This window comes from Saccostrea cucullata, unplaced genomic scaffold (genome assembly GCF_032062105.1).
Source record: "Saccostrea cucullata isolate Sc308-1 unplaced genomic scaffold, CSIRO_AGI_Scuc_v1 ctg607, whole genome shotgun sequence".
Taxonomy (NCBI): domain Eukaryota; kingdom Metazoa; phylum Mollusca; class Bivalvia; order Ostreida; family Ostreidae; genus Saccostrea; species Saccostrea cuccullata.
Genome location: NW_026933462.1, coordinates 494,952 through 522,940, shown reverse-complemented (window position 1 = coordinate 522,940; position 27,989 = coordinate 494,952). Strand labels below are relative to the sequence as shown.

The following is a 27,989-nucleotide window of genomic DNA, read 5'->3' as shown; positions in this document are numbered from 1 at the left end:
ATGAGTTGATTGTGCACATCTGTGGTGAAGAGTAGGCGACTATTTACATAATAGGCAACACTTTACAAAGAAATTTGAGGAATGTCGTAAAAGATCTACCCTGGCAAAAGGTGAATGCCCCAGTGACCCGCCGTGAAATTAATCCGATTTTCAGGAAACCCTGGCACCTTCCTCAATCTTACACCATCCATTTTATTGGAACTCGTATTAAAGGTGTTAAATAAGAAAGGAGATGCAATAATCCACACTCCTGGAGCATTAAATCCCGGGAGGCCAAAATAATTACATTTGATATCAGAGCTTCATACACTCTTTGTTTCTTTGGTTCCTGGAATTGATAGAACCCAAAAAATCAAGGAGAAACTTATCTTCCAGAGACGAGGTGGAAACTTATACCCACCAGAAAATCTTCAGAAGTAAATATTGGGCTATCTGATGTGTAGGGTTTTAGAGGTAATAATGCTACTTTATTTTGTTTGCCAGCACAAGAAGCATCGGAACGGAGCGTCATAACTGACTGTCGCGATCATTACGGTATCAATTTAGACTCACTGGATCCTTCTCCAGGCACGTTTCTCAGGAATCCACGCTACGTCGACGTCGGGATATATAGTTCCTTTTTATTAGGTGAGTACTATTATATTTTATTTATAGCGTTTCGTTATTGGTAATCGATCATTCCATTATTTTCCTTACACAAATTCCATTGTTTGTACATATTTATCAGCGTTGCTTGACCTTTTTAAAATTAAAAATTAAAGAATTTTAGACATCAAAATTCACGATATGCTGCATTGGGAAAATATTGATTCACACCAATCAAACGAATAGAGTGTCGGTTTGAGAGAGAAAAAGAAGGAAACCATAGAGCACTGGTTTCTAACACCAATTCATTTCTCATTATTGCTTCAAGCCCGCTTAATTAAATGTTCCGTGCAATGCATAACACATATCCAGGATTCTTTCGTGCGAAGCGTGTATATTCCTCAGCTAATACGTTGTTTGAAAGATAGAAATCTCTCTTAAGAGTCTCTTGAAAGCTTTGCTCAAACATTCAATAAACAGATAGAAGTGCACGGACCTCATCCAATATATATATATTAGATAGGAATGTTAAAAAAGACAAACATCTGGATCAGTATTTGATTTGTACACTGGGCATCTGGTGGATTTAGAACAATCTGTCTTATCTTAGTCCGTTTTAAGTGTATTTGATTTACCAGAGTATCAGACAATATCAATGACATAATGAAGATTTATTCTTATTTCTATGCTGGCTGTCACTTGACAAACAAATATATAGTTGATTTTTCCATCATAAATATTATTTGTCTTCCAAAAGAGGGATTTCTTTTTAGATTGATGTGGCAGTCTGTTTGTCCCTCTGTTTACAATCATCTTTGAATAAATGGAGTTACAGTCTAAAGTTTAGTACATGTATTTTTCCCATATATGACATTAAATAAAGTTTGTCATGATAGGGACTTAAGGTCATTTCCCAAGGATCAAAATCTTAATTTAATTAAAATCGTGCTAATAATCCGGTCGAATGCAAATCTCCGTTGCACGTTATTAAAATTAATTAAATTTCAAATATGACATCTTTTCTTCAGGTCCATACGATCCGGGACGTGCAAAGTGCAACCCTGCCCCTAATAATTTCACCAACATACCGGGTATTCTATACAATATAAAAACAAGCTTATTTAAAATTATGGTCCCTCAATAATAGCACTTGATGCCCCTGTGGTTCGCCTATTTTGCTTTTCAAGGACGTTCCAATTTTTGTTCGTTCCTACCCTCAAAAGTGTAAAAAAAATTTCTTCCTAGGGTACTGATCATTGGTCTAAAGATGTGGCATGGTTATATCTTTGGTATATTTATTTCAGGCTCTGGATCAGGGCGCATTAGTTGTTTAATTGATTCTATGTGGAAGGATTGGTTGATTGTTGTTAACGTCCCTCTCGAGATTTTTTCACTCATATGGAGACACTACTTGCCAGTGTATGGCTACTTTTGTCCTATACACGGCACTCAGGGTCATTGAGAAGGGAGGGATATTTTTCGTGTCAGCACCTACTGCAACATGTACGGGACCTCGGATTATACGGTCTCATCTGTAGGACCGGTCTCCACGTCTCACAGTAGGATTCGAACCCGCGACGTACTTGGATCAACTCCTTACTCCGCGACTCTAGAGCCAACCAAAACAGCCAGGAAGGACAAAGGTGTTATTAATTTAATTTTGATATATCTGATCTTTTGTATATTGCTCCTTTATGACAAATGTTAAGTTTATACCTTGGAAAAGGATCTGGTTAATTGCAATCTCACAACATGGAATATCTATGTTTGGATAAAACATGATCATTTGATCCATTGTGAAAGATACATGCGAATCATTATGGTTCGCAAATACATGGAATTTTGAACTGAATGACAAATTAGTTTTAACATTTAAAATAGGTCAAAATCGCAGCGATGACAATTGCACTGATTTTTCAACAGTACAGTTTCAAAACAGAAACTTCTCGATATTTAGAGTGGCATGATCGCCAGCACTGTGCTATAGTGCTACTTATTTACGATCGAAAGCTGCATGAATGAACCACTTAATAAAATCACATTCTTCTTAATATCGTATGCTATCGAAACAATTCGCTGATAGTGATGCAGTAGTAAGGACTAGATGTATCTCATTATAGTTTGATATACTTCTTCTGGTTTAAATATCTCATTGTACGTAGAAACAAGCTAATTCAGAGAATTTGTGTCCCCCGCTTAGGGAAAAAGTAAACCATGCGCAGTTCGGTGTCTAATTTAACCTTTATTAAACAGTTCTAATAGATGAAATAAGAATATAGAGTCCGCCGAGAACCTGTTTTATACGTAATAACTCTCCTCATGTCCCTGTGCTAAAAATAGCGACATGTAATACAATAAATACTTCTAAAACAAACGGGGCGGGACACTTTGAGAGGGGTGAGAGAGGTCTTAGGGACTTTTGGTATAAAATTCAATTGCAAAGGCTCAAAATCTTCTTGAAATATCCCCCGTGTTACACACAGACAGAATGTATATATTTACGACCTGAACTTTGACCTTTTGACCTCAAAATCAATAGGGGTCTTCCTTAGGCCATAGGAAGTTGTTATGTAAAATTTCATGGCAAAAGCTCAAAGGGTTCTCGAGATATCGTGTGGAAACGAAAGTGTTATAACAGACAGAATTTGCGAATTTATGACCTTGAACTTTGACCCTTTGACCTCAAAATCAATAGGGGTCTTCTTCAGTTCATAGGGAGTTGCTATGCAAAATTTCATTGCGAAAGCTCAAAGGGTTCTCGAGATGTCGTGTGGAAACGAAAGCGTTACAGACAGACAGAAAGACGGACAGACGGACGGACAGACGGACGGACGGACAAACCCAAATTAATATCCCCCACTTTTCAAGCGGGGGACAAAAAAAAGTAAACATGTGTCAAAATAAATTAGTGAACCGATATTTAAAATAGAAAATTAGGCATGTAGAAAGATGTAAAGTGAAACTTACATCAGTTTTTTATTGGGTTTTTTTTTTTTGGATACCAAGGTAAAACTTAACGTGGTATTTACGAGCTTTTTTGAAAAGGAAACCATTTTTTATCTGGGTGAATTAAATATCTCAAATCTTTACATCACCCGGAGCGCTTCTCCTAATGGTTTTATAATAAATTCTGTTTTGGGAAGGAAAATAGATAAATAAAGTTGAACATTACTTCAAATGATATACGTTAATCTATGGTACTGAATGGTATATTATCAAACTAGTTTATTTTGGAATTACAGACCGAGAGAGTTAAACTTTTATTGAATTTTATTCTGAAAAAATAAACATCATGCTTGAGGTCATGTGTTAGTGATAGAGTTCACCTGATTGATAAATGTGCCAGTGTATACCAAACAACACCGCCCGATAACTTAAAAAAACGAACACCATCTAATCTGCCATTGGATATGAGCTGTCGAGAAAATTCACGAAAGCTTTTTTTCTCTGTCATTAATAATAAGATGATGGTCGAAAATAAAGTCATTCTTTAAAATTGTGAAAATGACCTGACAATATTCTGAATTGTTTCTGCGTTTTATCTTATTAATTCTATTTCATATAATGAAAGATATAATTTCTAAACTCGTTTTAAAAGTATTATTTATAATTTTGTTTTTACAGATATTGCATGTACACCCATCGTATTTCACTTCTTGTTGTAATAGAATTATGTAAGAAGAACTGTAGAAAATCGTTTGTTACAAATAATCAGAAGCCCATGCCATGACGCGCGTGTGTCAGGTTATGTCCCCTTTTTCCCTTCCCAGTGATTGATTTATGTTTGGCTCATGCTATCTTGTACCTGAAAATGAAAATGGTTCCATAGGTTCCATAACTGTCCGTTGTCTGTTGAATTATGCACATGACAATCCTCGATCATTGTATTACTTAATTAGGACTCCCGATTCTCCAGACCTTTTTTTCTGTTTTAGTTAGTTGCCAGTGTAACAATTAATGTTTTATGTCATATCTTTAAAATGTAAAACCACGGTAGATCTGCCTGACAAACATTAGCTTTCTCGAATCCTTTGGTATAAAGCAGAATCGTCCTAGTCCTCGTAAAAAAGTGTAACCGAAGCGTATGATTTTATTTCTTGCAGACTTTGAAACACAGAATTAATGAAGTATTAAAATGTTTATGCTGCGCATTCTGCCGCTTTCTGCTGCTCCTCAGTGAATTGTGCATCAGCTGTGATAATTTAGGAAGCCTTCGATCAGTAAACAGGCAGGCTTTCCGATCTCTGTTACAGCGACTGATAAAGATTCGGTATTCTGGGTTCCATCAAAATATTTTCAATGAATAAAAATGCATGATTTTTTATGCCCCCGCCATGAAATGACTGGGACATATAATGTTATCTCTTTCCATCAGTCATTCCGTCATAGTTATTCCTTCATAATTAGTTTTCTGCATTTTATGCCCCCATAGTCGAAGATTCCGGGGTATATAGTTCTTGTCCTGTCCGTCCGTCTGTCTGCTTGTCTTTTAACCTAGCCCATAACTTTTGAGTGGGTGCATGAGGCTATGGCTTTCATATCACAGGTGTATTTCTTAGAACAAGCTTTAAAGACCGTTCTTCGGTTAACACTAAATTTGACCTCATGACCTTGACTTTCGAGTTTAACCCACTTTTACAAAAAAATTCCAAACTTTAACCTTTGCCATAATTTTTGAATGATTGATTCTCGGTATTTCGTATATTTCACAGGTTCATTCGTTGAGACCGTCTGCTCTAGAGTCGCGAAGTAAGGAGTTAATCTTTACGTCGCGGGATCGAATCCCACCGTGGGACGTGTTTACCGGTCCTTCGGATGAGACCGTATAAACCGAGGTCCCGTGTTGCAGTAGATACTGGCACGAAAAAGATCCCGTGTTGCAGTAGATACTGGCAAGAAAAAGATCCCTCAATGCTCAATGGCTGTAAGGATATGACAATATGTGTGCATCTGTCCACCGGCAAGTGATGGCGTCTCCATATGAGTGAAAAATTCTCGATAGGGACGTTAAACAACATACAATCATCAATCATCTTTGAGACAATGCCTTTCTTTGGATAGCAAATTTTTGAACTCTTAGCGTTGAGATTTGACTTGCATCTCCGCTAGCTGCTGGTGTGGGGCATCGGTGTTTCACAAAAATTTATAGTTTAATTTTGGTTTTGGGGTTTTTTATGCCCACGTAATCAAAGATTCGGAGCTATATAGTTTTTGCCTTGTCCGTCTGTCTGTTTGTCCACAAAAACTTATACCTTGCCCAAAACTTTTGAGTGGGTAGAGATATGGCTTTTATATTTCACATGTGTATTCCGTTTGGCAAGACCTTTAGAGGGTACCACCAGATTTAATCTCTTTGACCTTAGAGATTGACCCACTTTAATATTTAAAAAAATCACTACACTTCAACCCTGCTCAGAAGTTTAAAACAGTTATAGTTTGTAATTTAGACAAGACCTTTCAATGGGTATAAATATTTTTGACATTGACCTAAATGTTTGATCCACTTTTTTAAAACTTAAATCTTGACCATAACTATTGAATAGTTACATGTAAGTACTAGGGTTTTCATATTTCAAAGGTGCATGTATTCCTTGTGAGAAGACCTTCCTTTGGATTCCAACAATTTTGACCTTGACCTTGGAGTTTGACTTGCACTATAAAATCTTAAACATCACTATAATCTGCCGTGCAGGGGCATCAGTGTTTCACAAACACATCCTGTTTTGGCTATATGCTTGTAGGGAATATATGGTTTCTCTCTCTCTCTCTCTCTCTCTCTCTCTCTCTCTCTCTCTCTAATCTTTTAGGTCCTTTTTATTGCTTTGCTTGCAAGTGATCATCATTTCACACAACTTTAGTATGTTGTGGTATAGACAAAATTGATTCTAGAGAACAAAATCAGTAATATGATATTTCAATTTGCCATTTTTTCACTATTACCACTCGTTATTAAATTACAAATTTTCAGCCTTGGCTTCAATTTTGAAAAAAAACATATTTTATTATCATAATGGATTGGGCCACCATTAAGCCCTTATAGGTACTTAATTGATATTGCAGGTTTATATATGCTAAGTTATATATAACTGACACAAATTTGAATGGATTATACATTTCACAACAACTTTGTAAATGTGGAAATGTTGTTTATAAACATACAATAAATGTGTATTTAATTTAGGACATAAATTAAGTATTTCATAGTTACACTTCATTTATGAAACCTTTTGGTTTGTGATATATATTTGTGAACACAATCAATAATTTCATATTATTTGATATTTCAATTTGCCATTTTTTGCACTATTACCTTTGCTCAACATAACATGTTATTAAATTCACACAGTTTTCACATTTTGGTCACTTATATAATCTTTCAGTAAATCACCATTCAAAACTTGGCTGTGACAATGAATAATATTTTGACTACGATTTCCATGATTAAAAAGCTTATTGGGTGTTCTATAATGAGTCTTTTTAATGGCATTTGACTGACACTTCTATAGTTGAACATATAACACTTTTATACAGATATATAATGAAAACATCAAATATCCCTGGATTATTTTGTTCAATTTTTTATCGGTTCAAAATATTCAACAAACAAGACGTACGTGTTTGTGAAACACTGATGCCCCCGTATGGCAACATATAGCGAAGATTAAACTTTTAATCTTAAATGCAAATTAAGTTTATATTGGTACCCAAAGTAGGGTCTTCTCACTGGAAATACAATTTTGAAATACTAGTATATTCAAAAGTTATGTCCAAGGATAAGATTTTGAAAGGTAGGTCAAACTCCAAGGGTCAAAGTTGTTGGTTTCTTACAAAAGGTCTAATGTCACAAGGATTACATGTGTGCAGAAGCCCTAGCCCTAACCGATCAAAGGTTATGGCCAAGGTTAAAAATTTTAAAAAGAAGGTCAAACTCAAAGGTCAAGGTCAAAGGGCCAAAGTTCTTGATATCAAATGAAAGGTCATATCACAGGGAATTAATATGTAAAGTATGAAAGCACTATCCCTAACCCTTCAAAAGTTACGGTCAAGGTTTGTTTTTTTAAAAGTAGTTCAAACTCCAAGATCAAAGGGTCAAAGTTCTTGATATCAAATGAAAGGTCTTGTCACAAGGGAAAAATATGTAAAGTATGAAAGCAATAGCCCTAACCCTTCAAAAGCTAGGGTCAAGGTTTGTTTTTCAAAAGTAGGTCTAACTCCAAGATCAGAGGGTCAAAGTTCTTGGTATCCAATAAAGGGACTTCTCACAACTGACAAGGATTACATATGTGAAGTATGACAGCCCTAGTCCTTATCGCTCAAAAGTTATGGCCAAGGTTAAAGCTTTTTCATAAGTAGGGAAAAGTCAAGATCAAAAAGGTCAAGGTTGTTGGTATCCAATAAAAGGTCTTGCCACAAAAATACATATGTGAAGTATGAAAGTCCTAATATCTACCGTTCAAAAGATATGATTAAAGTAAATGTTTGGAATTTTTGTGTAAAAGTAGGTCAAACTCCAAGGTCAAGGTCAAAATGTCAAATTTAGTGGCACCCAAAGAAAGGTCTTGTCCAAGGAATACACATGTAAAATATGAAAGTCATAGCTCCACTATATCAAAAGTTGTGAGCAAGGTTAAAGTTTTTGCGGACAAACATGCAAACAGACAGACAGACAGACAGACAGACGGACACGACAAAAACTATATACCCCGAATCTTCTATTGCAGGGGCATAAAGATAATTATTATTCGAGCAAATTACAATACTTGTGGATTTCAACCCCTGCTTTCAGTGTCTTAAGAGGGCTGGGGGCTGGGGGTGGGGGTGGCCATTTTTAGACTATATTGATCTCCTTTAGAAGAAGAGCTCCCTAGGAAAATATACAAAAATGACCAAATTTTAAAACTAAAATGTGTGAATTTTTTCTTTGCCAAATGATAGTTTACAGCTTAAGATATCATTTCTGAAACTGATGGTTAATTTGTTGGCCCCCAGCTTCCTTAAGTGGATGCAATGCCTTTATTTAAGGCATATTGTGTAAAATATGTACGCCTTATTATATATCATATAAAAGTTATCACCAAAGTTAAAATGTTTGAAAATGAGATCAAACATGAAGGCCAAGGTCAAAGCTTAAGGGGTAAAAAAAAATCATAGCATGCTCGGAAAACCTTGTAACAGCTAATAATAGGCACATATCAAATATGAAAGTCCTGTCTCTTTTCAATTATAACACAAGGAAAAATAACACTCTTGAATGGTAGGTAGAACTTCAAGGACAAGGTTACAGGTTAAAAGATCATATAGTTTATTTAGAAAGGCTCTGTCACAGGAATATACATTTGTAATATGAAAGCCCTGTCTTTTCTCTTTTAAAAGTTATTCGTGAATATTTTAATACTTCAAAGTGGTAACATATTTGAAAAAGGACGTCAAACATAAAGGTCAAGTCACAGGGTCAAAAATCATAGTCTTGTACGTCACAAGTGACATTCGTGTGAAACATGAAAGCTCCGTCTCTTCTCATTCTTAAGAGATATGTGACCAAGGTAAAAAAATGTGACAGACGAACAGATTGACAGACGAATGAGACTCTATGTTCCCTACCTCTGCGAAAGCAAGGGACAATAAACTTAATTCTTTTAGCTACTAGTATTTAAACTCCTTTAAAAATATATGTACCATGGTTATATTTGATTAAGAAAATTGATTATTTTATGCCCCGGTACCATGTCTGTTTTTCCTGGTTCCTTCTTTGCTCCCATGGCACCTGACATGTATATACAGGCTGTGGTTTGCTTCTGTAATCCCCCCATCTTTGTAACTCGGTTTGTTGCATACCAACGGTAACGTATTTTATCGTGCACTCGAGTTAATTTTAAGAGTTTTGTTAATAAAAAGTTAAGCGATGAAATAGATGTACTCTAAATTCACTACAGAGGTCTCTGCCTTAAAAATTTCTAAGCAACATTCATACGCCGAATGAAGCAACATTCTTGGCAGATCTTTAAAGTATTTTGTGGAGCAGATAAGAAAAAAATCCTAATAACCTTTCAATTTTTCGTTAATTTACTTTTAGTTTCAATTCACTATTTTTAATCGTGAATGACTTTGAATATCAATAATGTCACGCGAAATTGTACCATAACCTTTAGCTCAATGGGGATTCTGATTAATTATTAATCCGTAATAAAGTGTTTTCTGTCTTAACATTTTGCTGACTATGGGGAACCTGCCCACGCTTGTTTGCAAATCACATTTGAATTTTACTCACCAGCAATGAAACTTCTTGTGTCATGTTCATATCATTTTACTGGGTTTGATTTATATAAATATCATCATATACCACGTTGTTTGTGAGTATTTGTAGGTTTAATCATAAATTTTGAGAAATAGAACTCGGAAGCTGGAATGTATGGTACATGTGTATTTGGTATTTTCTGACTTGTTTATGTAGCAGTGTAAACAACGCCTCATATACTGCAAGGAATGCGTATCTACTAATTTGTTCTGCAGAAAAAATACCCACAACACACAGATATATTGCATTCGTCAATTAGACTTCGAATGTCAAATTACCCCGGAAATGCTAATTTAGATAGATGATTGGTAAAAAGTACAAAAAACAAATTTTTTTTTCATTAGTTGGTCTGCAATAGACCATGTGGTTACAATTAAAAGTGATGGCGGTTACCTCATTTCACGTTCCTCACAAGAGTAGTTTTATCATGAAGAAGGGGAAATATTTAGTTCAGGTGCATTATGTAGATTGATATAAATCCAAGAATGTCAGACAGGTGCGCAAGTGCTTGATTTGACAGCAAAATAAAGCGTATATGTATCTAAACCTACTCCAGATCAATAAACAACTCCTTCTGTTTGCATGTAACAAACTCGATATTGTAATCTTCTAAAACGTTCATTCATCAATGTCATCGTTAATATTTAAGTAGTCTTCATCACGTTTGGGGGCAAGAAATATATTGACGAGCTTCAGTTTCAACTGAGTTGTTCAACTGAAGACTCCTTTTTGGTTGAAGAGATAAAAACGCAGCCATAAAAAAAATGCATATTGAAAAGGACAACGCCAGATACATTATCGAAAACATAAATCTAAAATTGATTTTAGACAAAAAATTCTTAACCCCTTTGTATCTAAAAATACCGTATTCGGAGAAAAATAAATTGACCATGAATTTCTAAATATCAGGAATTTACGTCACAGAGTAGGTGACGTCACATAGTTTCGGAGTAATGCAACATGTCTGCGTTTTATGACAAAAGACGACTAGACTGGATATATATATTTCAAGAATTTAAAGAGTATATCAATTTCCTAGATCAATTTGAATTCCTGTATTTTGTACCCGGTAAGTATTATTAATGCAAACGCACCAAAAGACGTGAAAGTAGATATCCTATACCCCTATTGCCTCTTTATTATTTTAGGGCCTTTATGATAGGCATATATCTAAGGGAGCTTCGTATAAATCTAGCAAACTGTTTGAAGTATGTCCCAGGTGAGCTCTTCTACCTTATTTTAAACGATATCAAATAATTTTTGACTCGTATTTAAAAGAAAAATCAGGTAATCATGGTTCAATATTCCTCAGTTCAATCGGCACATGCATGAATAATTTTATAACAGAGATAAATTGTAATTTTAGAATGCTCCTATTTTTTGTTTGCATATCTTCAAGTCATATTTTTGATAACACTTGGTATGAATTTTCCTCCGAGATTGTGTTTTTAAAAAGTTTATTGAATGTTATTATGGCTGTCGTTGCAGTAGCATTGTAAACCTTGTGTCTGGGAAGAATTTGAAACTGAGAATACGATATTCTGAAGCCGTTGCTTTTGCTATGAAACACGATAACGGGGATTTCAATAAGGGGAGATAAAAGGCTCATCAGAATTTACCAATATTGGAAATAATTCAAAATTAATCTTAAAATTAATACATTCACCACTTTTTCTCAACGCCGTTGAAAACCCTTTGATAAATTAAAGGTCTTTATAAAATCTGTACCTCTTGGAAGGGGGGGGGGCTCTCTTTAGTTTACACGAGGTAATATATTCATGTATATTGTAAAAATATTAGGAATATACTATATTAGGATCTTCATATTTATTCAGATAGATAAATATCTTTGACAGTTTTTGCAAAAACAGCATAATATGGATTTAGGGTTGATTCAATCTGCAATCAATATCGTGGGAATGATCGTCTAATCCTCACAACACAGTCCTACCATCAGTTTCTCCATAACTTAAAGAAGTGCTGGCTACTAAAGTTTGTCCATTCCTATCTTTGATGGAATAATTGCTTGTCTGTTCAGTACTGTCCTTGAGTTATTGTTAGTCTGTTCATAAATATCTATCTTGAAGAAGATTTCACTAGTTTTTTCATCCACGGCACCTCAATGAAAGAATTACGGCTAGTGTGTTAATTCTTATGTAAACTCAGCCTGTTTGAAATAACCACATTTTGTTGTACTGAATTGAATTCCTATTTTTTAAACAGATTAAACCAACTGCTCTCAGTTAAATCAATACAGAATTCGAAAGTGAGGTAGGTAAAAAAAATTTGTTCTGATATTGTATGCATATATATTCTGTGGACTAAAATATATAATAACGAAATCAATGTCACCACTAATTAAGCTATTCCAAACAGGTGTCATTGTAACTTGTGAAAACGTGTATCTATTTAAAGAATATATTATTGGGAAATAAATTAAGTTTTATATTTTACATTTGCATTCCCTATACCTTTGAATTATGTACATGTATACTATGTGTGACTAGGCAACTAGAACTTCTGGAAGTGGTCCAGATAAGTATCACTGATTATAATACAATATCCATTCCTATAGTCTACTATCAAACAGATAAATCGTAGAATACGTGTTGTTTTATTTTGTCAGTTGATCTGCTTTATTGATCAAGTTTTTACCAAAACCTTAATTTAAGTAAAATTAAAGCTTAAGGAATGTAGAGGTTTCTTTTTGTTTGAAATTCATGTTGATGAAAAAACAATCTTCTTTATTTTCTAATGTTTATTTGAGCAATTTAACTAACAGGAAAGTTGAACATGTAGTAAACAGATAAACATGTCTCACACCCTTCTGTTTCCATGGTAACCGTAAATAGGGAAGTGGGTGTATTGTGTAGTAAACTTGTAAAGATAGTGAGTCGCAAGATTCGTTGCCGTAAGTTTGCATGATTTTTAATATTATTAAATATTTAAGTTCTGTTCTTACAAAAAAAGTTTATTTTGAGAGATGAAAATGTTTCCTTTTTTAAGCGCTTTTTTAGGTTTAAATATATCGTTCGGCCTTCCAGAGGTAAGGGAGCACTGTAATACATGTTGAATTATAAATCTATTATTTCTTCACATGATTCTCTACAGTGAATGTCAATGACATTGACAGTGTTTACTATAATTTGTTTTTAGTACTTTTTTGTTCCTCATTTTTGTCATCACTGTGTAGTTAATTAAGCTTACCACAAGGTCATCTCCCACGCTGTTCTGTTTTCTCTTTAGGCGTATGTTCTTGAGGTCAAGGTCACGCGTGAACAGAAACCTTTTCAATTAGCGTATAGAAAAGCCCAGAAATTGTGCTTAGAGTAAAATGAAGATATCACTTCAAACAGATTCTGAATTAATCCTCTTAAGAATATGTCTGACTATTATGTGAAACAGATTACAATACGAAAAAAAAGTTTTTGGGAGGAAAAAAACCCCAAAGTTTGAGGAATATCATCTGTAGGGATCTGTATAAAGCACGGGGAATTACTGAAGGTGCTAGTGTTCTCTTTGATCATCAGTTTCAAGACGGTTTTTTAATGCCACGAAATAATGATACGTTCATTGAAGATTCTTCTGACACGGCAGGTGATCTGGTGATGCCAGTTTAGGAAAAGACAATGGTTATGATAATGGATTTATATACTGCGCCATAATTTGGCTCCGTGGATCAACGATCAAAATATATGCTTAATTTAACTTTCTCGTTCATTTGTCGTTCTTGCATTCCAAAGATGTTAATTGGTCCCCTATTTAGTACATTACTACTTTTAGGCCATTAATGAAATAAATTTAAGATTTTATTCAGGTTAAACATGTCCTACATTGAATTTTTATCATCCCATTCTACTGGAATTGGATTCTGGTTTCAGAACGTTTTGTTCGTCAGGTCAATAAACAGAAATAGAATAAAAACCAATACTAAGGTTCAGGACACTTTAGCATAGCCACCTGAGTCACATAAGTTGTTCACACCAATAACTTACTGTGACATAATAAAATTATATAATAGAGTCTTAATTTTTGGCATACTGTTGACTTGGATGTGGTTAAATTAAAGTATATGTATATAAAATGCAGCCTTTTTGACAATCTATTTGATTTCCCTTTCATCTCAGATTTCGATCTTTTTATGGTTTAAACATTGCATATGATCTTCTGTTGTGAGAAATCAAATCTCAGCGAGATCCGTAGAGAATTAAAATTTTGGTTCGGTGTCTCTAATGGATCTCGGACCAGTGGCACATAATCTCCTTCGGGGTTTCGTGCCCGGACTTCGACCGCTTGTCTCGATTAATACGGGCTCAAATGAATTAGCTGTCCGCTTCAATTTTTTGCTTTGGACATCCTTTTAATTCCCTATCACCACCTTCGTTTTTTACCTCTGTTGATGATTTTACAAAGCAATAAGCTATTATATTCGTTTAAATCTTCGATGCTGAGTGTTTCAGCAATAGGTTGCTTCGAAAACTTTCTTTTAATATACTACAATTTCCTATGGAAATGAACTATAGTACGAAGACTAGTATTTGAACCAGATGGCAGACGTGTCTTTTATTTCGGATTTCGAACGATCAATTTATGTCGGTTAAAAATACTCTATAGAGCATATGTTACTTGTTTTAAAAATTCGATATCAAATAAGATTTCTAATTCTGATTTTGATCAATATAACCAGATATATTTTCGTAGACAAATGTGCCAAACATTGTTTTCCAGTTAACATGTTTTGAGACAAAAATATATATAGAAAACATTGAGTTTAATTTACGTAGGGGTAATAGAATAAATATCAATTTATAAACAGACTTTTTCACTTTTATCTTTTGACATTATATTGATTGACTAGAAATAAAGAGTTAATTTTCTACAATTAGACAAAGGTTTGTTTATACATGTAGTTCATTACTAAAGATTCTTGAAATATCATTGATGATGTTAATACACGTCTATACAATACATGCTATCTTTAGTAGGCCCACTAGACTGGAAGTGAAAGAATTAAAAACATGAAATATATGTAAAAATTCCTGCTGACAAGCTTATAATAACATATTCTATGTATGTAAGCCTCATTATTGTAACTGCATTAGAAGATCTTGGCTTTTAGCCCACATCTGGTGATCCAAGTTATACGTTGTACAGTTCCATATCAAAAAAATGAAATCCCCCAAAGTACATTCCTTTCACAAGCTATAGTCAACGAGAGTTTTAAGTTACCGAACTTACTTGGATTAAAACACTTCCTCAAACATAAAGAGAAATCGAAGGATTTCAAATATAGTCTTTGTAGACCCGGTTTTCTTTACCAATCTTATTCTGACATATTATATCGACACAAGTCACGGGGTGTTGAGGACCCTCAGATATAATATACCCGGTATTGACAATGTTTTATCAATTTACAACTATTTTTATATGCATTAAAATATATTGTTTTATACTAGTATATATTTTCATTTTAAAACTACACTGTAGTATTTAAAATCATTCTCAAATCCACCTAAACCATTTAATCTTGTATGCATTTTGTATTATCCTTACTAATTAGTTCGTAAGAGTGTGTTCTGTGTACGATCGAGTTTTGAACCGAGACAGGCTGCTAACAAGTTATTTTATGTTACAGGGCTTCCCTTAGTTTTGTAGGAAGTTAGCATTTTGAAATTTTTATTACTTTTTTTAAAACATCTGTCTTTGCGGACATCGAATCTGATTGAATGACGATGTTTTTAAATCAATGTTTAGACTATTTTTATACAATGTCGACAAGGCAATTCTCTGCTTTTCTGATAAATTCAGAGGGCTCACAACACTCATCATATTATAGGCACCTTATCCTATAGGATTAATGAGATCGACAACTTTATGTTATGTATTGCAGTTTACCGTTTTCATTGATATCCCTTGGACAGCCTGTACCCTTTCTCCTTTAAAGACAAGTATTTTTGCATTTTGTTCGTAACATACGAGCCAAAATTTTGACCCAAGCTGCTGATTTGAAGAGTTTGAATCTATTATATGTGTCTGAGTAATTTTCTGCTAGCTTTCCAAGAACACTATATTAGAATTCGAAAATGATAAGCATAGAGAAGAAAAGTGTGCAAAAGTATGTCAGAAAAGTTTACCCGACAATCTAGGACAGAAAGGCTAAAGATCAAGGACAAATAATCCGGAACTGGAGCGCTAGTAGAATGATTTGTCAGCATCAGTGTGTCGCGAGACACACGGACAATATAGTTGTTTCTCCGCTTATCGAGATATGTTGTTTTATTGACCGCAAGAGTGCAATGTATAAAAACAGATACCTGCAATAGAATGATTTGTTCAAAAGGTCATGTGTTCAAATTATTTCAAAGAAGACCATCCATTTTTGACAATTTAAAAAGTAGCGTATTGGTAGTTCGATTAACATGCCTGCATTGCTTGGTTTAGAAACAGATCAAACCTGTCTTTTGTATATTACACTGGTATATTCAATGGTGCTTTATCTTGATGCATAATTACACAAGACGTGCTCTGTTATTGTGGGTTCTGTGCTGTTTGTTACGTATTTACACAGTGTATGGATTCATTTCAGGAAGGTAGGGTCCATTCTTATTTCATTTTCATTTAATATTATTGATAAGAAAACTAGACAATGTCTGCACTGTTTCATTAGACTGGTGTAAACAGTTTGTATTGAATTTAAACAGAAACAATCATAGATTAAGAGAAACAGGTCATAGCCTGATGCCGTAAGGTATTACATTCTACAAGAACAATCTTTATAGAACGTGCTTCCTGAAAGTTCCGGTACAAGGGAAGATTGTACCAGAACGATTTTAGAGGTTCCACTGTCATGTCCAGCAATTCTGACAGACGAACAGTGTCTAGTTATAGACCTTTAAGGTTACTAACTTTTAATAACTTCTGCCTTTATCGTAAGATTTGAAATTTTTTATTCTCCAAGCTAATGAGCCTGGTTTTTTGTTGTTGTTTTTTTTAATAACGTTGAGTGGATTTCGAAAGCGAAAGCTCGAAGGATCATTCGACCGAGAACTAAGCAAGTCAGTGAAGCCGATACAATAGTCAATGTATACTCAAATAAGTGAAAATCAATTTCTTTTGAAAATTCGCACAATGTGTATAATAATTTATAAATAAAATCGTATTAAAAATTTGAACAATCACATTATCTTTTTCCATGATGCCTGTTTCAAATCACTGATATGTGTTTATTGTAACAAAACACAGTGGGGCCGATGCTGCTGATAAATTCTAATGGAATATATAAACAGACAACTTTTTTTAAATATGGAAACCGCTGTGTAATCTAAAATTATTAATTCAATAATACCTAGATATTTATAGAACAGTATAAAAAGAAAACTTTTCAAAGTTTTTAACTGATTCAAAAGTTGTGTTGATGTTTTGATTATTTTTAACACGAGAACAGACATATATGTTTGTTTAAATTTGTTTGATTGATTGTACATGTATTTTGTATTACGTCCCTTACGAAAATTTTTCATTCATACGAGGGTTGTCCTGAAAGAATTTTCACTCGTACAGAGATGTGACCATTTAAACAATAAAATGTCTTCTTTGATCGTTAACTTTTTTATTATTGATATGTACTTCATAGTATGTTTCATTGATGGAACAGCCACTGATCAAGAAATCTGTACAGGTGATATGCTTAGTGTTGTTCATCAATTGGATAAAGGGCAATGGTTTTCTTAAAGGAGAAAATACTGTATTCAGTGGATGTTCATTTTCTTCATATTTCTTGCAATACAGCTAAGGAATTTGTTTGTTTGTTTTAGCGTGTTTCATGCAATTGAAGTCCTTAAGGCTGAGGAATTTTTGTTCTGTGGTATTCTCTCTAACTTTATCCAAAAAAGATTTTCACCCTTTGGACAAAAGGAACTTTGTCATTCTTAACCTTTTTCTATTTCATAATGTTCTTAGATTCTTTTTGAATATTTTCCAATTCATCATGTATGAGTTTAGAATTTTATTTGTTTGACAAGTCAAGGTCGTGTTGTTCAGTTTATCCTGCAGGTGTTGTAACAGTCATTGCGTTTGAAATTCACTTCAAAACATGGTCGAAGCTGTTTAATTCCGGAATACCCCCTCAACAGTCAGAATTTTCTGCACTACTTAGCAACTGAATGTTTTACGAGATCGGAACTATGTGTAAACATTTAGCTTTAAAGTTGGACTTCCTGAATTTTACTGGAACAAGATCTAAAAGGAATAGTCCCAGAAGCTTAGGTTGATATAGTATCGTCTATTCAAAGCTACAAAATTATATGACACTAACAAAAAATAATTCCTAATGCAACCGTGCAAAAAGACTTTTCTTGTACGGATGTTTTTTTATGGTTTGAAAATTGATCCAACAATAGAATAGAATAGAATAGAATAGAATTTATTACCAATCAGGGCCCATTAGGCATAAACATATAACATATATAATTACATATAAACATAATATTAAAGTAATAGACACAACATGTGGTGAAGAGCAATTCTGTATATATATATACTGATATATATGTTGGTGGCAATTTAAGTTTCATTACAGACATACATGATGGTTTGTTGTACAAAAAAAGTGTGCATAAGTATTATTCATGATATACATATATATGTAAATATATACATATCAAAATGCATAAAACTATGTTTGAAACATCAACAGTATACATTGTCATGTAGAATAAACAGACATAAAATTTATGGAGATAATATACAATATACATTGTGCACTAAACTGGAAATGACTTGTAAAATGGTAAAATGTAGTGTTCGTCTGTCGCCCGAACTTCCAATGTTTTCTCATTCTTCTGCAAAGCCTTCGCCTGTTAGACCAACGACGACGATTGATTATATTTACTTTTTGTGACTGTTCGACATTTAATTGGAGAGAGACTTTGTAAAAACTGATTTAAGTACAGGGTTGAATTCCTTATCCATGTTCATGTACCTTTAATAGCCGTTATATTATATAATGAATTGACTAAAGGTATGTAATTGATAAACGTAATTAACTGAGTATATATATTACAGTTTGGTGGCCATTTCTACACTTGTAAATATACTCACTTGTGTTGATAAAAAATGATTGATATTTACTTCAATTGTACAGATATTTCCTTTTCTTAACTTTACATTTGTGTGTGTCTCTCAGTGTGCTGGATAGTATATAAAGTTACTAAAAAGTTAGTCATCATGTTGTACCACAGGTTTGGCTCTAACATGCTGAGTACCAACTACAGCAGCAAGCCTTTCTCAGAATTAGCTTCATTACCTTGGGCGTAATGATAATGGATTTATTTGTATTGTTCATAGATAAAAGTCTTTCAACATGTTCTCAGAAGGAAATTTTAAAGAGGGACGTGCTTATCTAGCAAATCGACAAACTTCCTTAAACTGATCGAAAGAAAGTTATATTTTAATTATGCTGATAGGCGTGTGTATATATAAGGAACATCTGTCTGAAATACGGTGTATTATCAATATTTCTTGATTTGAAGTTTTTAATCTTTATCGACCTGGGACTCACAGTTTTTGTGTCCTCTGCTTACAACACTGTGGTTTTTCTGGGAACTAGGAGCGAGTGCTCGATAGTTCATCCCCACTGAAGCTCCCGTTAACACGTGTCATTACTGAGAGGGATTAATTCGACTCTCCTAGCTCTCGAGCGGTGAGTTTTGTTTAGGGTTATTTGAGTTTTTAGGAGTCAGTAATTATTTCACGTTAGGCTAACACGACTTTGATCTTTGTCGTATATATAAATTTTGGAGAAAAACAAAGTTCAAATGTTGAGAAATGAAAGAAAGATATCTGTAAACTACATTAAGTCGATTTTACAAAACAAATATTGTTTATATTTCATGTTTTAAGGTTTCTCTGTTGATGTCATGAGGATGAGTTTGCCTGCGGCGTCAGGTGATCTTCTTTGGAAGGTTAATGTCCCTTCTCAGATTTTCTTTTCATTTGATGAGTACGTGCATGTACTCTGGTACATTTTTTTTCTACCTGTACTTTGGTAATCTGATTTACTCTTAGGATAGCAGTTGTACGCTAAAATAGGAAATATGTGACTGTTCCCTATGAAGAGAAATTGTTACACTGTATAACTAATGTTCAACTATAGAAATACGGGAAAAGTAAGTCTTTGAAGCAGACTGAGAGATGTGCCAAGATTTAACTACATTGATCTAAAGATTGCATGGTAGGAGAATCTAATACACAGTATCTAATGTAAATCGTATCTACCGAACTTAACAGCAACACAAAATCGACATAATATTGTAAGATGAAGAGATCGACACATCAATGTACTATACTCGTCTTAGTAATCGGGTTTATATTCAGATTAAATAAAGTGTTATATATTCGTTCAAGTGATCCCTAATAACTATGTTAGAGATGACTTTAGAGATAAGTCTATCATTCACGCTGATGTACGACCGAAGCACCAGTTCAAGTACTGAGAATAGCATATTACTGCTCTTATCTTCACTTTTATAAGCCAAATGTGCACAGCGAATCATGTCAAAAAGTTTCCTTTCAGAAGTAGATGTAATCTTCTTGAGTTATTTATTCTTGTAATGTCTTGTAATGCATGATGATATTTTATGAGATCTTTATGGACACATGCCCCTAGCCCACTGAAGTAGTACCCCGTCCGCTGACCCGTCACTACAGCTCACTGATCGAGGAGGGTCTGGTTCCCCCGTCCAGACAGGAGACCTGCTCCTTTGGTCATTCACTCGTTAACGGCGAGATACTATAGACTTGGCGCTGTTTGTCGGGAGAATAGAGGCGTTAACTGCAGCTATAACGAGTACTTGGCACATGTGCCTCAGTGTGGCAACTTTTGTTGTCGATTGTGTAAAATTATAGGGGTTTTTTGTATTTAGCTCATTCTACCTCTTTTTACAATGAATATTGATTATATTAAAATCGACCAGGATGAAATATTTTAATTAAAAACATGATTGTTATTATAGTCTTTCATCATGTCATTGGTATACAAACCAATCGATAAATTTAAAAAGAATTTTTAGAACTAAAACTTAAAAGGTTTACATATACTACAAGTCATCAATGTTTTATGTATTGATAAACAAAAAGGCCCTGTAAGAGTTTGATGTTCTTATAATATGAGTCATTTGTTAGTAATTTATTCTTTATATTGCAATTCTAATTCTTATTGATAACGTCACGTCGCCAAGGACGCGTTCCCTCGTATCACCTCGGGTTATTACCCCTCATTACGTTGTTAGATTCTCATCATCGTTAACTGCGATATCAAGCCGTGATTTATCACCACGTGGAATCCCTAGCTTTCTGTACAATAGTAGCACCATGTGTTTTGCTACATCATTCCCGGTATACCCTCTGTCCAGTATTTGCTGATGGTCAATGATAATTAGGTGATAATGCCTTGTAGAGTGCTGAGAGTAAATTCACTTCTAATTCATAACATACTCTGTTGGGGGTCCATACTTGAAAGAGGCACTTTAAAAAATCCCATGGATTGTAAGGAAGAAAATTTTCTTATAGTTATCAACATTGTTGGCAGAATTTCTAAATGTGCAAAATATCAGAACTCGCAAACAGGTGGTAAGTTGGCTATAGATTCTCGATTTAGGAGCGGTTATGAAACAAAGTCTAGCAATTGACCCATTTCTTACGTGTTATTTTTTTCAGTTCTTGATGCGAAGAATAATGGTCCCAAAAGTACACGTTATGTCGTATTATTGAATACCAATTTCTTGCTGGTAGAAATATATTGCTTTTTATTGGCATGTGTATGTATCTAAAACACAGTGAGAGACAACATATATAGTTGCTTATGCCTTGGATTTTGAGTCTGGTTCTTTATGAATCATAATCCGAATGAAGTCTGCACACAGAATAATTATTAGTAGTAGATCCTAAAACTCCACAGAGATGTCTGTGTAACCTTCCCATAATTTTTGATATGTGGTAGTTCTTGCTTTCACATTTCACATTTGTATTTCTTTTGACAAAGCTTTTCTTATGGTACCACCATATTTGACTACTTGACCTGGGAGTTTGACCCACTTTTGCAAGAATTTACCAAACTTCTAACTAATCCATAACTTTTGAACAGCTTGTGCTAGGGCTTTCATACTTACAATGTATATTCACAAAACCTTTCCATGGATAAGAATTTTTTTTTTTTTTTTTTTTGAAACTCGAGTTTGATTCAATTCTTCAAATCTTAAACATCGGGCATTACTTTTGAACAGTAAGTACCAGGGTCTTCACATTTCACAGGAGCATTCCTTGTGGCAAGGGCTTCCTTCGGGTCAGACAATTTTACCATTTTAACCTAAAATTGGAGTTTGACCTACTTTTAAAAATACTTCAACCTTGACCATAACTTTTGATTAGTTAGTGTTTGGGCTTTAATATTTCACAGGTATATTTATTGAGACAAGTCATTTCTTAGGGTAACAAGATTTTTGATCTCTTAATCTTGAAATCTGATATGCATTTGAGAAACTAACCTTCGCCAAAAGTAAGGGGGCATCAGTGTTTTACAAACACATCTTGATTTAGTCTAAAGAAGCATGGGCTTACTCAAATAATTCTTACATCAAAATATATTTAAAACCTAAAAAGAAATATAAACGTTATGGTATTGTTCCCACTATAATTAAGGCCTTGAGTTGAATGATTTGTAAAGTCGATGCCGAAAATCTGCATGCTACGATATTTGTTTGCAAATGTCATGTCCCTCTGGGTGCAAGTGGTATTAATTTAGGGGAATATGTATAGAGGGGTGGGGAAGTACTCAAAGGTAATACACTTTACTATAGACTTGAATAATACACATGATGCAGCTTACTTTGTCTCTTCTGTGAGTGTTAATAGAAATACTGGTATTGTGTATGGTGCTGTCAGGCTAAATATACAGGAGCCAGGACTAAGATAGTGTTTTCTTAGAGCGACTGAGGCTAATGGAATGTTTGGCAGATACATCTACACCGACGGTGTAGTTATGTAAAGTTCTACTACAATATCGTTGTTATGAATTCTGGTGTGTCGTGTTCGGAGTAGACTGAAGATGGAGGATCCAGATATATGGGTCCACTGACTTTTACATGGCATCCCTCTGTCTCTGTACCTGTACACTGCAGATGTTAAGTGATTCTATACAGGATAAGCTCGGCAGTTCTTCTGTACAGTGTAAAATACTGGAGGAATATTAAACTCTTTGTGATACACATTAAATACAAGGAGAACTAATATTTATCATGTTCGATTTATATCTATCGTTCCTAATTAAGCTGTTTTTAAATACCCGGTAAGTGACGAGGGCCAAACAATGAACCTTTATGAAACATCATAATGGAAATCATTAAATACACAAACAACATGCAAACAACTAGACATGATTTAACGAGTCAAATTAACGACCCAGGCGTAGTTTCTATATTTAGCTATTGTATATTACTAAGGGAGGGGCACAAGGCACGGTAACGATCAAGGGATTGGACTAGAAAACAAAAATATCTGTTTTCTTCTTCATTAGGAAATATTTTCCACCCCAGTAGACCCTGTCGCGGTGTTTGTAATGGAATATCCAATTTGTGTTTGCTAATTATCTCAAAAATAGAGCCATCTACCCTGCTGATTTTGACCGACATTTAAATTAGAAAAACGAACCATTATCAGATTAAAGCGAGGGCCTAAATATAGGGATCGAATCTCTTTAACTTTTCTATTCGAATTCGTTTTTGAATTCAAGAATGTTCAATATATACAGACAGGTAATAAAATCCCTATTACCTTGTATATACAATGACATTTAATTATGATATCACTGTCAATTTCCACTCCGTTCAGTGTGTCAGGCCAAGGATTTCGAATGCACATGTATTCACCAAACCTGCACTGAATCATATGCACGCAGTGTCGTCTGTTTCCAAGGACGCTAGATTTATAAGTATCAGATGTGACGAAGTCTCAAAACCTGTGATTTCTAAGTAATTCCTTGTGAGATCTTTAAAAGCTTTTTATTCACTTTCCTAATGAAGGCAGTGCGTATTTTATATTCTTACATTCAGGACACAGATTCTTGATGCATTGAAATTTTCTACAGGAAAGCTAGGTGACAGGCTGCCTTATGACGAAATCAGTTAAGTGATTCTTTCAAGTGGGATCATTTAGAAGTTAATTTTTTCCCCTTTATCCTGATAAGTGTGACATCGAGATAGATCAAACGGTGGGGATATGTTGGTTTTAGGCCGGTGTCAGACCGAGCTGTCTGTATATGAAGAGACCCTGTTCTTTGAACCTTTATCATCTCATCTCTCTGTTTAATGAATCAAATCATTTAAATTTAACGTCTTTGTTTTTTCTCCCATGTCTTGACAAGGTTATCATCTAAGACCCACTCCCTCTAAAACAGCCGATTTCAGCATAGTTTTAACATTCTAGAAAAATTACATTGTATATTTAAAACACATAGCATACATTTTACATAACAAAACGACAATCAGCAAAGGTTTAAATTGCTGCCCCACTTAGTTGTACAGTCTTAAAAATCACGTACACCTTAAACCCGTGTACATTTAAAATTATTTTCTCAAGAGGTTTGGGTACTCGGAGACTCCCACAACTGTGGCGGCGCAGAGGTTTGAATTGATTCGGAGTAGTGCTTATCTTGTAGATCTCTGTAGTGGTCAATAACAAGTTCCAGTAGATTAGAGACTCTTCGGAGATCCATTAATTGTTTGTGAATGTAGTTTTTCGCACGATATTGACTTGTTTTGTTCGCTTATTTCCACCATTATTGCCCCATTAATGTTGATTTTACCTTCTATTCCAGGTAAGACGACCGTCGGCACAGAGGAAGGAAAATCTCCGTAAACCCGGGCGTAAAATTGGCCAGGAAGCTTTTCCAATTAGAGGAACAATTACTAAGTCGATATTAATAAAAATCTGCTCAGTCATTAGGTCTGGAGCGCTAACAAACTATTGGAGTACAAGCGAGGTATAATTTTAGCTTAATGGAATCGTTCAGTTACCGGTGAACATATATTGGAGAGAAACTGAAGAAAAATACCACTGAAAAGAAAAGTTAGGTTAATGATAATGTCATTTAGAAAAGGGACGGGTTCCATTGTGTGAAGTACCAAGCATTGAATCAAGAACCTAAAGTGGTCTACTGAAATTATACATTGGCTTTCAAGTGAAAAGAAAATGAAGTATGTTTGTTTTGTGAGACTTCATTGAATTTAAGTTCCTTGATATAAATAACTTCACATGATATTTTCCTATACCACAAGTTTCTCCAGACCTAAGAACTCGGATTTTCTGTTTGTGGCCAGCTAATGATGTTGATGACGGAATGTCCAACGACTCTTTTATCCCTAACTGTACCGCTGAGTTAGCAGACAAGGCCGGGCCGCCGCCCCACTATATCAGGGAGACCCGCACTCTGATTGGACTGTTACTGTCTCTGTTCCCGGTGCTCACTCTGATCGGCAATGTGCTGGTCATCGTGGCCGTCTTTACCCACCAACGCCTGCGCACCATCACTAACGTCTTTGTCGTATCGCTGTCAGTGGCCGACGCTCTGGTGGCCATCTTGGTAATGCCGTTTGCCGTGTACCTCCAAATTAATAACAACAAGTGGAATTTAGGACCGACTGTGTGTACAATTTACACTTGTTTTGATGTCATGTCTACTACCTCTTCTATCATGCATTTGTCGTGTTTGGCCGTCGATCGGTACTTAGCCATATGTCGGCCATTCCTTCACGAGAGACTCAACAATAAGATTGTAGCAAGCATGGTTGCCTCATGTTGGATACTTCCAGCGATAATAGCTTATATTCCAATTCTAAAGCAGTGGAACCATATAGGGATAGAGGACTACATATATTGTTTAGGAGATTCTGTGTGCCAGCTTATCGTTAATATACCATTTGCTGTCATATGTTCCACAATAGCTTTCTACATTCCGGCCGTGTTTTTGATCATTTCCAATGTGAAAATCTATCTTGCGGCAAGAAAACAAGCACAGCATATTCGCAGCCTGGAAGCTTCGGTTCATTGTAAAAGGAGGAATAGTAAATTCAAGCACGAAGCCAAAGCGGCCAAAACCATAGGAATTATTATGGGTTGTTTCTGTGTGTGCTGGTTTCCATTTTTCATTATGAACATCATAGACCCTATCATAGGCTATAAGATAGAGTATGTGCCGTGGACTGTTGCATTGTGGTTAGGCTATCTTAATTCTATGTTAAATCCATTTTTGTACTATAATTTCAATAAGTCTTTCAAGATGGCATTTCGTCGTCTATTAACGTGTAAACTGTGTCGGGGTGTGAGTGAGTTTGAGGACGAAATGCCTGTCAGTCAATCGGAGATGATGTTAGCAAACCAGTCTCTTCACCATATCAACCATTCTGGAAATGGAGTTAGTAATTTGCCGACTGAACTTTCTCATCTCAATGCAATATGACGTGTTGTTATGATATTAGGATTGTGTATTCCGTTATGTCATATTTATGACATTGAAAACAAGTCCAAAAACGCAGTGCAAAAAGGTCAAGAGAACTCTCAGTTGAAGCCTTTCCAGGTGGGACAACTCCAAAATGCCGACTGGAGAAGATTCCTGAATGTTTTAATGCGTTAAAATGTGAGCGCTCGGAATCACTCAGAGTCAAGTCCAGCGCAAAACAATTTATTCATCCTTTTATATCTGCTGGTTATTATTTGTTTTTAAGTTTTTATTTATATTTTGTTAACAATGATTTGATTTTTGTTGACGAAGTTTAAATTTTGAGTGATAGTTACTGCCTTGCAGGTAACACTGACTAAAACAGCTTCCTGTTCTTATTATATTTACTTTTAATGCAGCCTATTGCAACACTAACCGTCCTCATTCTTTAATAATTTTGTCAATGCTAGATATTAAAGCTGCTCTTAAGTAAAAAAAAAATCCTACTATTAACTTGTTAAGTTTTTTTTATTTATATTTTTTCCTCATGAAACCCAGTGAATAAAATAAAAAGTGTCACAATGAAGCATTTGTTTGTGGAAATATCAGATAAATAACTATATGTAAGAATGAATAAAATTGCGGTTTTTTTAAATATATTTATGAAAAATATAAATGCATAGTGTGAAATTGGTTTTAAACATCCCAGGAAAAGTTGGGAGTTGCAGTACATGTTTGTTACACAAGGTGATGTCCACTTTATGGGGGTTACCTAGACTTTGCTTTATTCCGTTCATTTATTTCAGTATACATGTATGTCCTTTTATTCCACTTTGTTCTTTTTTTAGTTTTTTTTCCAGTATACACACATCTACATATTTTCTATTGAGAAGTCTTTGATAGCTTCACGGAGGCGTGTGTAGTAAAGACTGTCATTTAATAATAGTGCAATTCTCTGTCATCCTTGGACTTTTAGTAAGGCGTGGCATTCTGGACGCTATGTAATAAGCGTCTCTCAAATGGCGACATAAATTCTTATTGGTTAAGAAATTAATAACATCGGGAACTTTAAATTGTTGACCACGATGACACGATTTAAGCCCCACCTCTTTGCCACAAGAAACGCTATCAATGGATCCTTGCTACACTCGTTGACATCCGCCCGAATTTCTATCCCATGTAAATTTCAACAATGAACGAAAGGCTGTGCAAATTTCAGACGCTAATTATGTAACGTCGAGAATACAACGCCTTACTGAAAGCCCAAGTATAACTGAGAATTTTGATAAGATGCAGCTGCGGAGAATACTTGAAATGTGTTCATGTTGAAAAAAAAATGGGAGAGGGATTAATCCCTTTGTAATTAGAGATTACAAAAGAAAATGTTCAATCCAAAGCAATACTTGAAATGTAGGTCGAAAAGGTTAATTGTTTTTGGCTTGTCTTACGAGAAGGCGGAGCACCCCTAGCAGAGAGTATATCTATAAATCAAGGCAGCATTCGACATCAATCCAGATGAAAATTCACTTCCGTTTCGCACAGTACATAACACATCCACAAACAAACACACACATACAATCGCGGACTTTTTCTCTTCTAATTTTTTTTATAGGAGATAAC

At 34.7% G+C, this 27,989-nt stretch overlaps 2 protein-coding genes across 2 annotated transcripts in view; both read left to right on the top strand.

Moving 5' to 3' along the window:
* LOC134238419 (ciliary-associated calcium-binding coiled-coil protein 1-like) overlaps positions 1-27,989 on the top strand; it is a 65,649-nt gene that overhangs the window by 6,821 nt on the left and 30,839 nt on the right. The gene's annotated exons all lie outside the window — the stretch shown is intronic.
* Positions 96-26,955, top strand: LOC134238418 (5-hydroxytryptamine receptor 4-like). The gene is made up of 3 exons (XM_062720543.1): positions 96-627; positions 12,104-12,151; positions 24,750-26,955. The coding sequence occupies exon 3, from the start codon at positions 25,272-25,274 to the stop codon at positions 26,388-26,390; it is 1,119 nt and encodes a 372-aa protein (XP_062576527.1). The 5' UTR covers positions 96-627; positions 12,104-12,151; positions 24,750-25,271; the 3' UTR covers positions 26,391-26,955.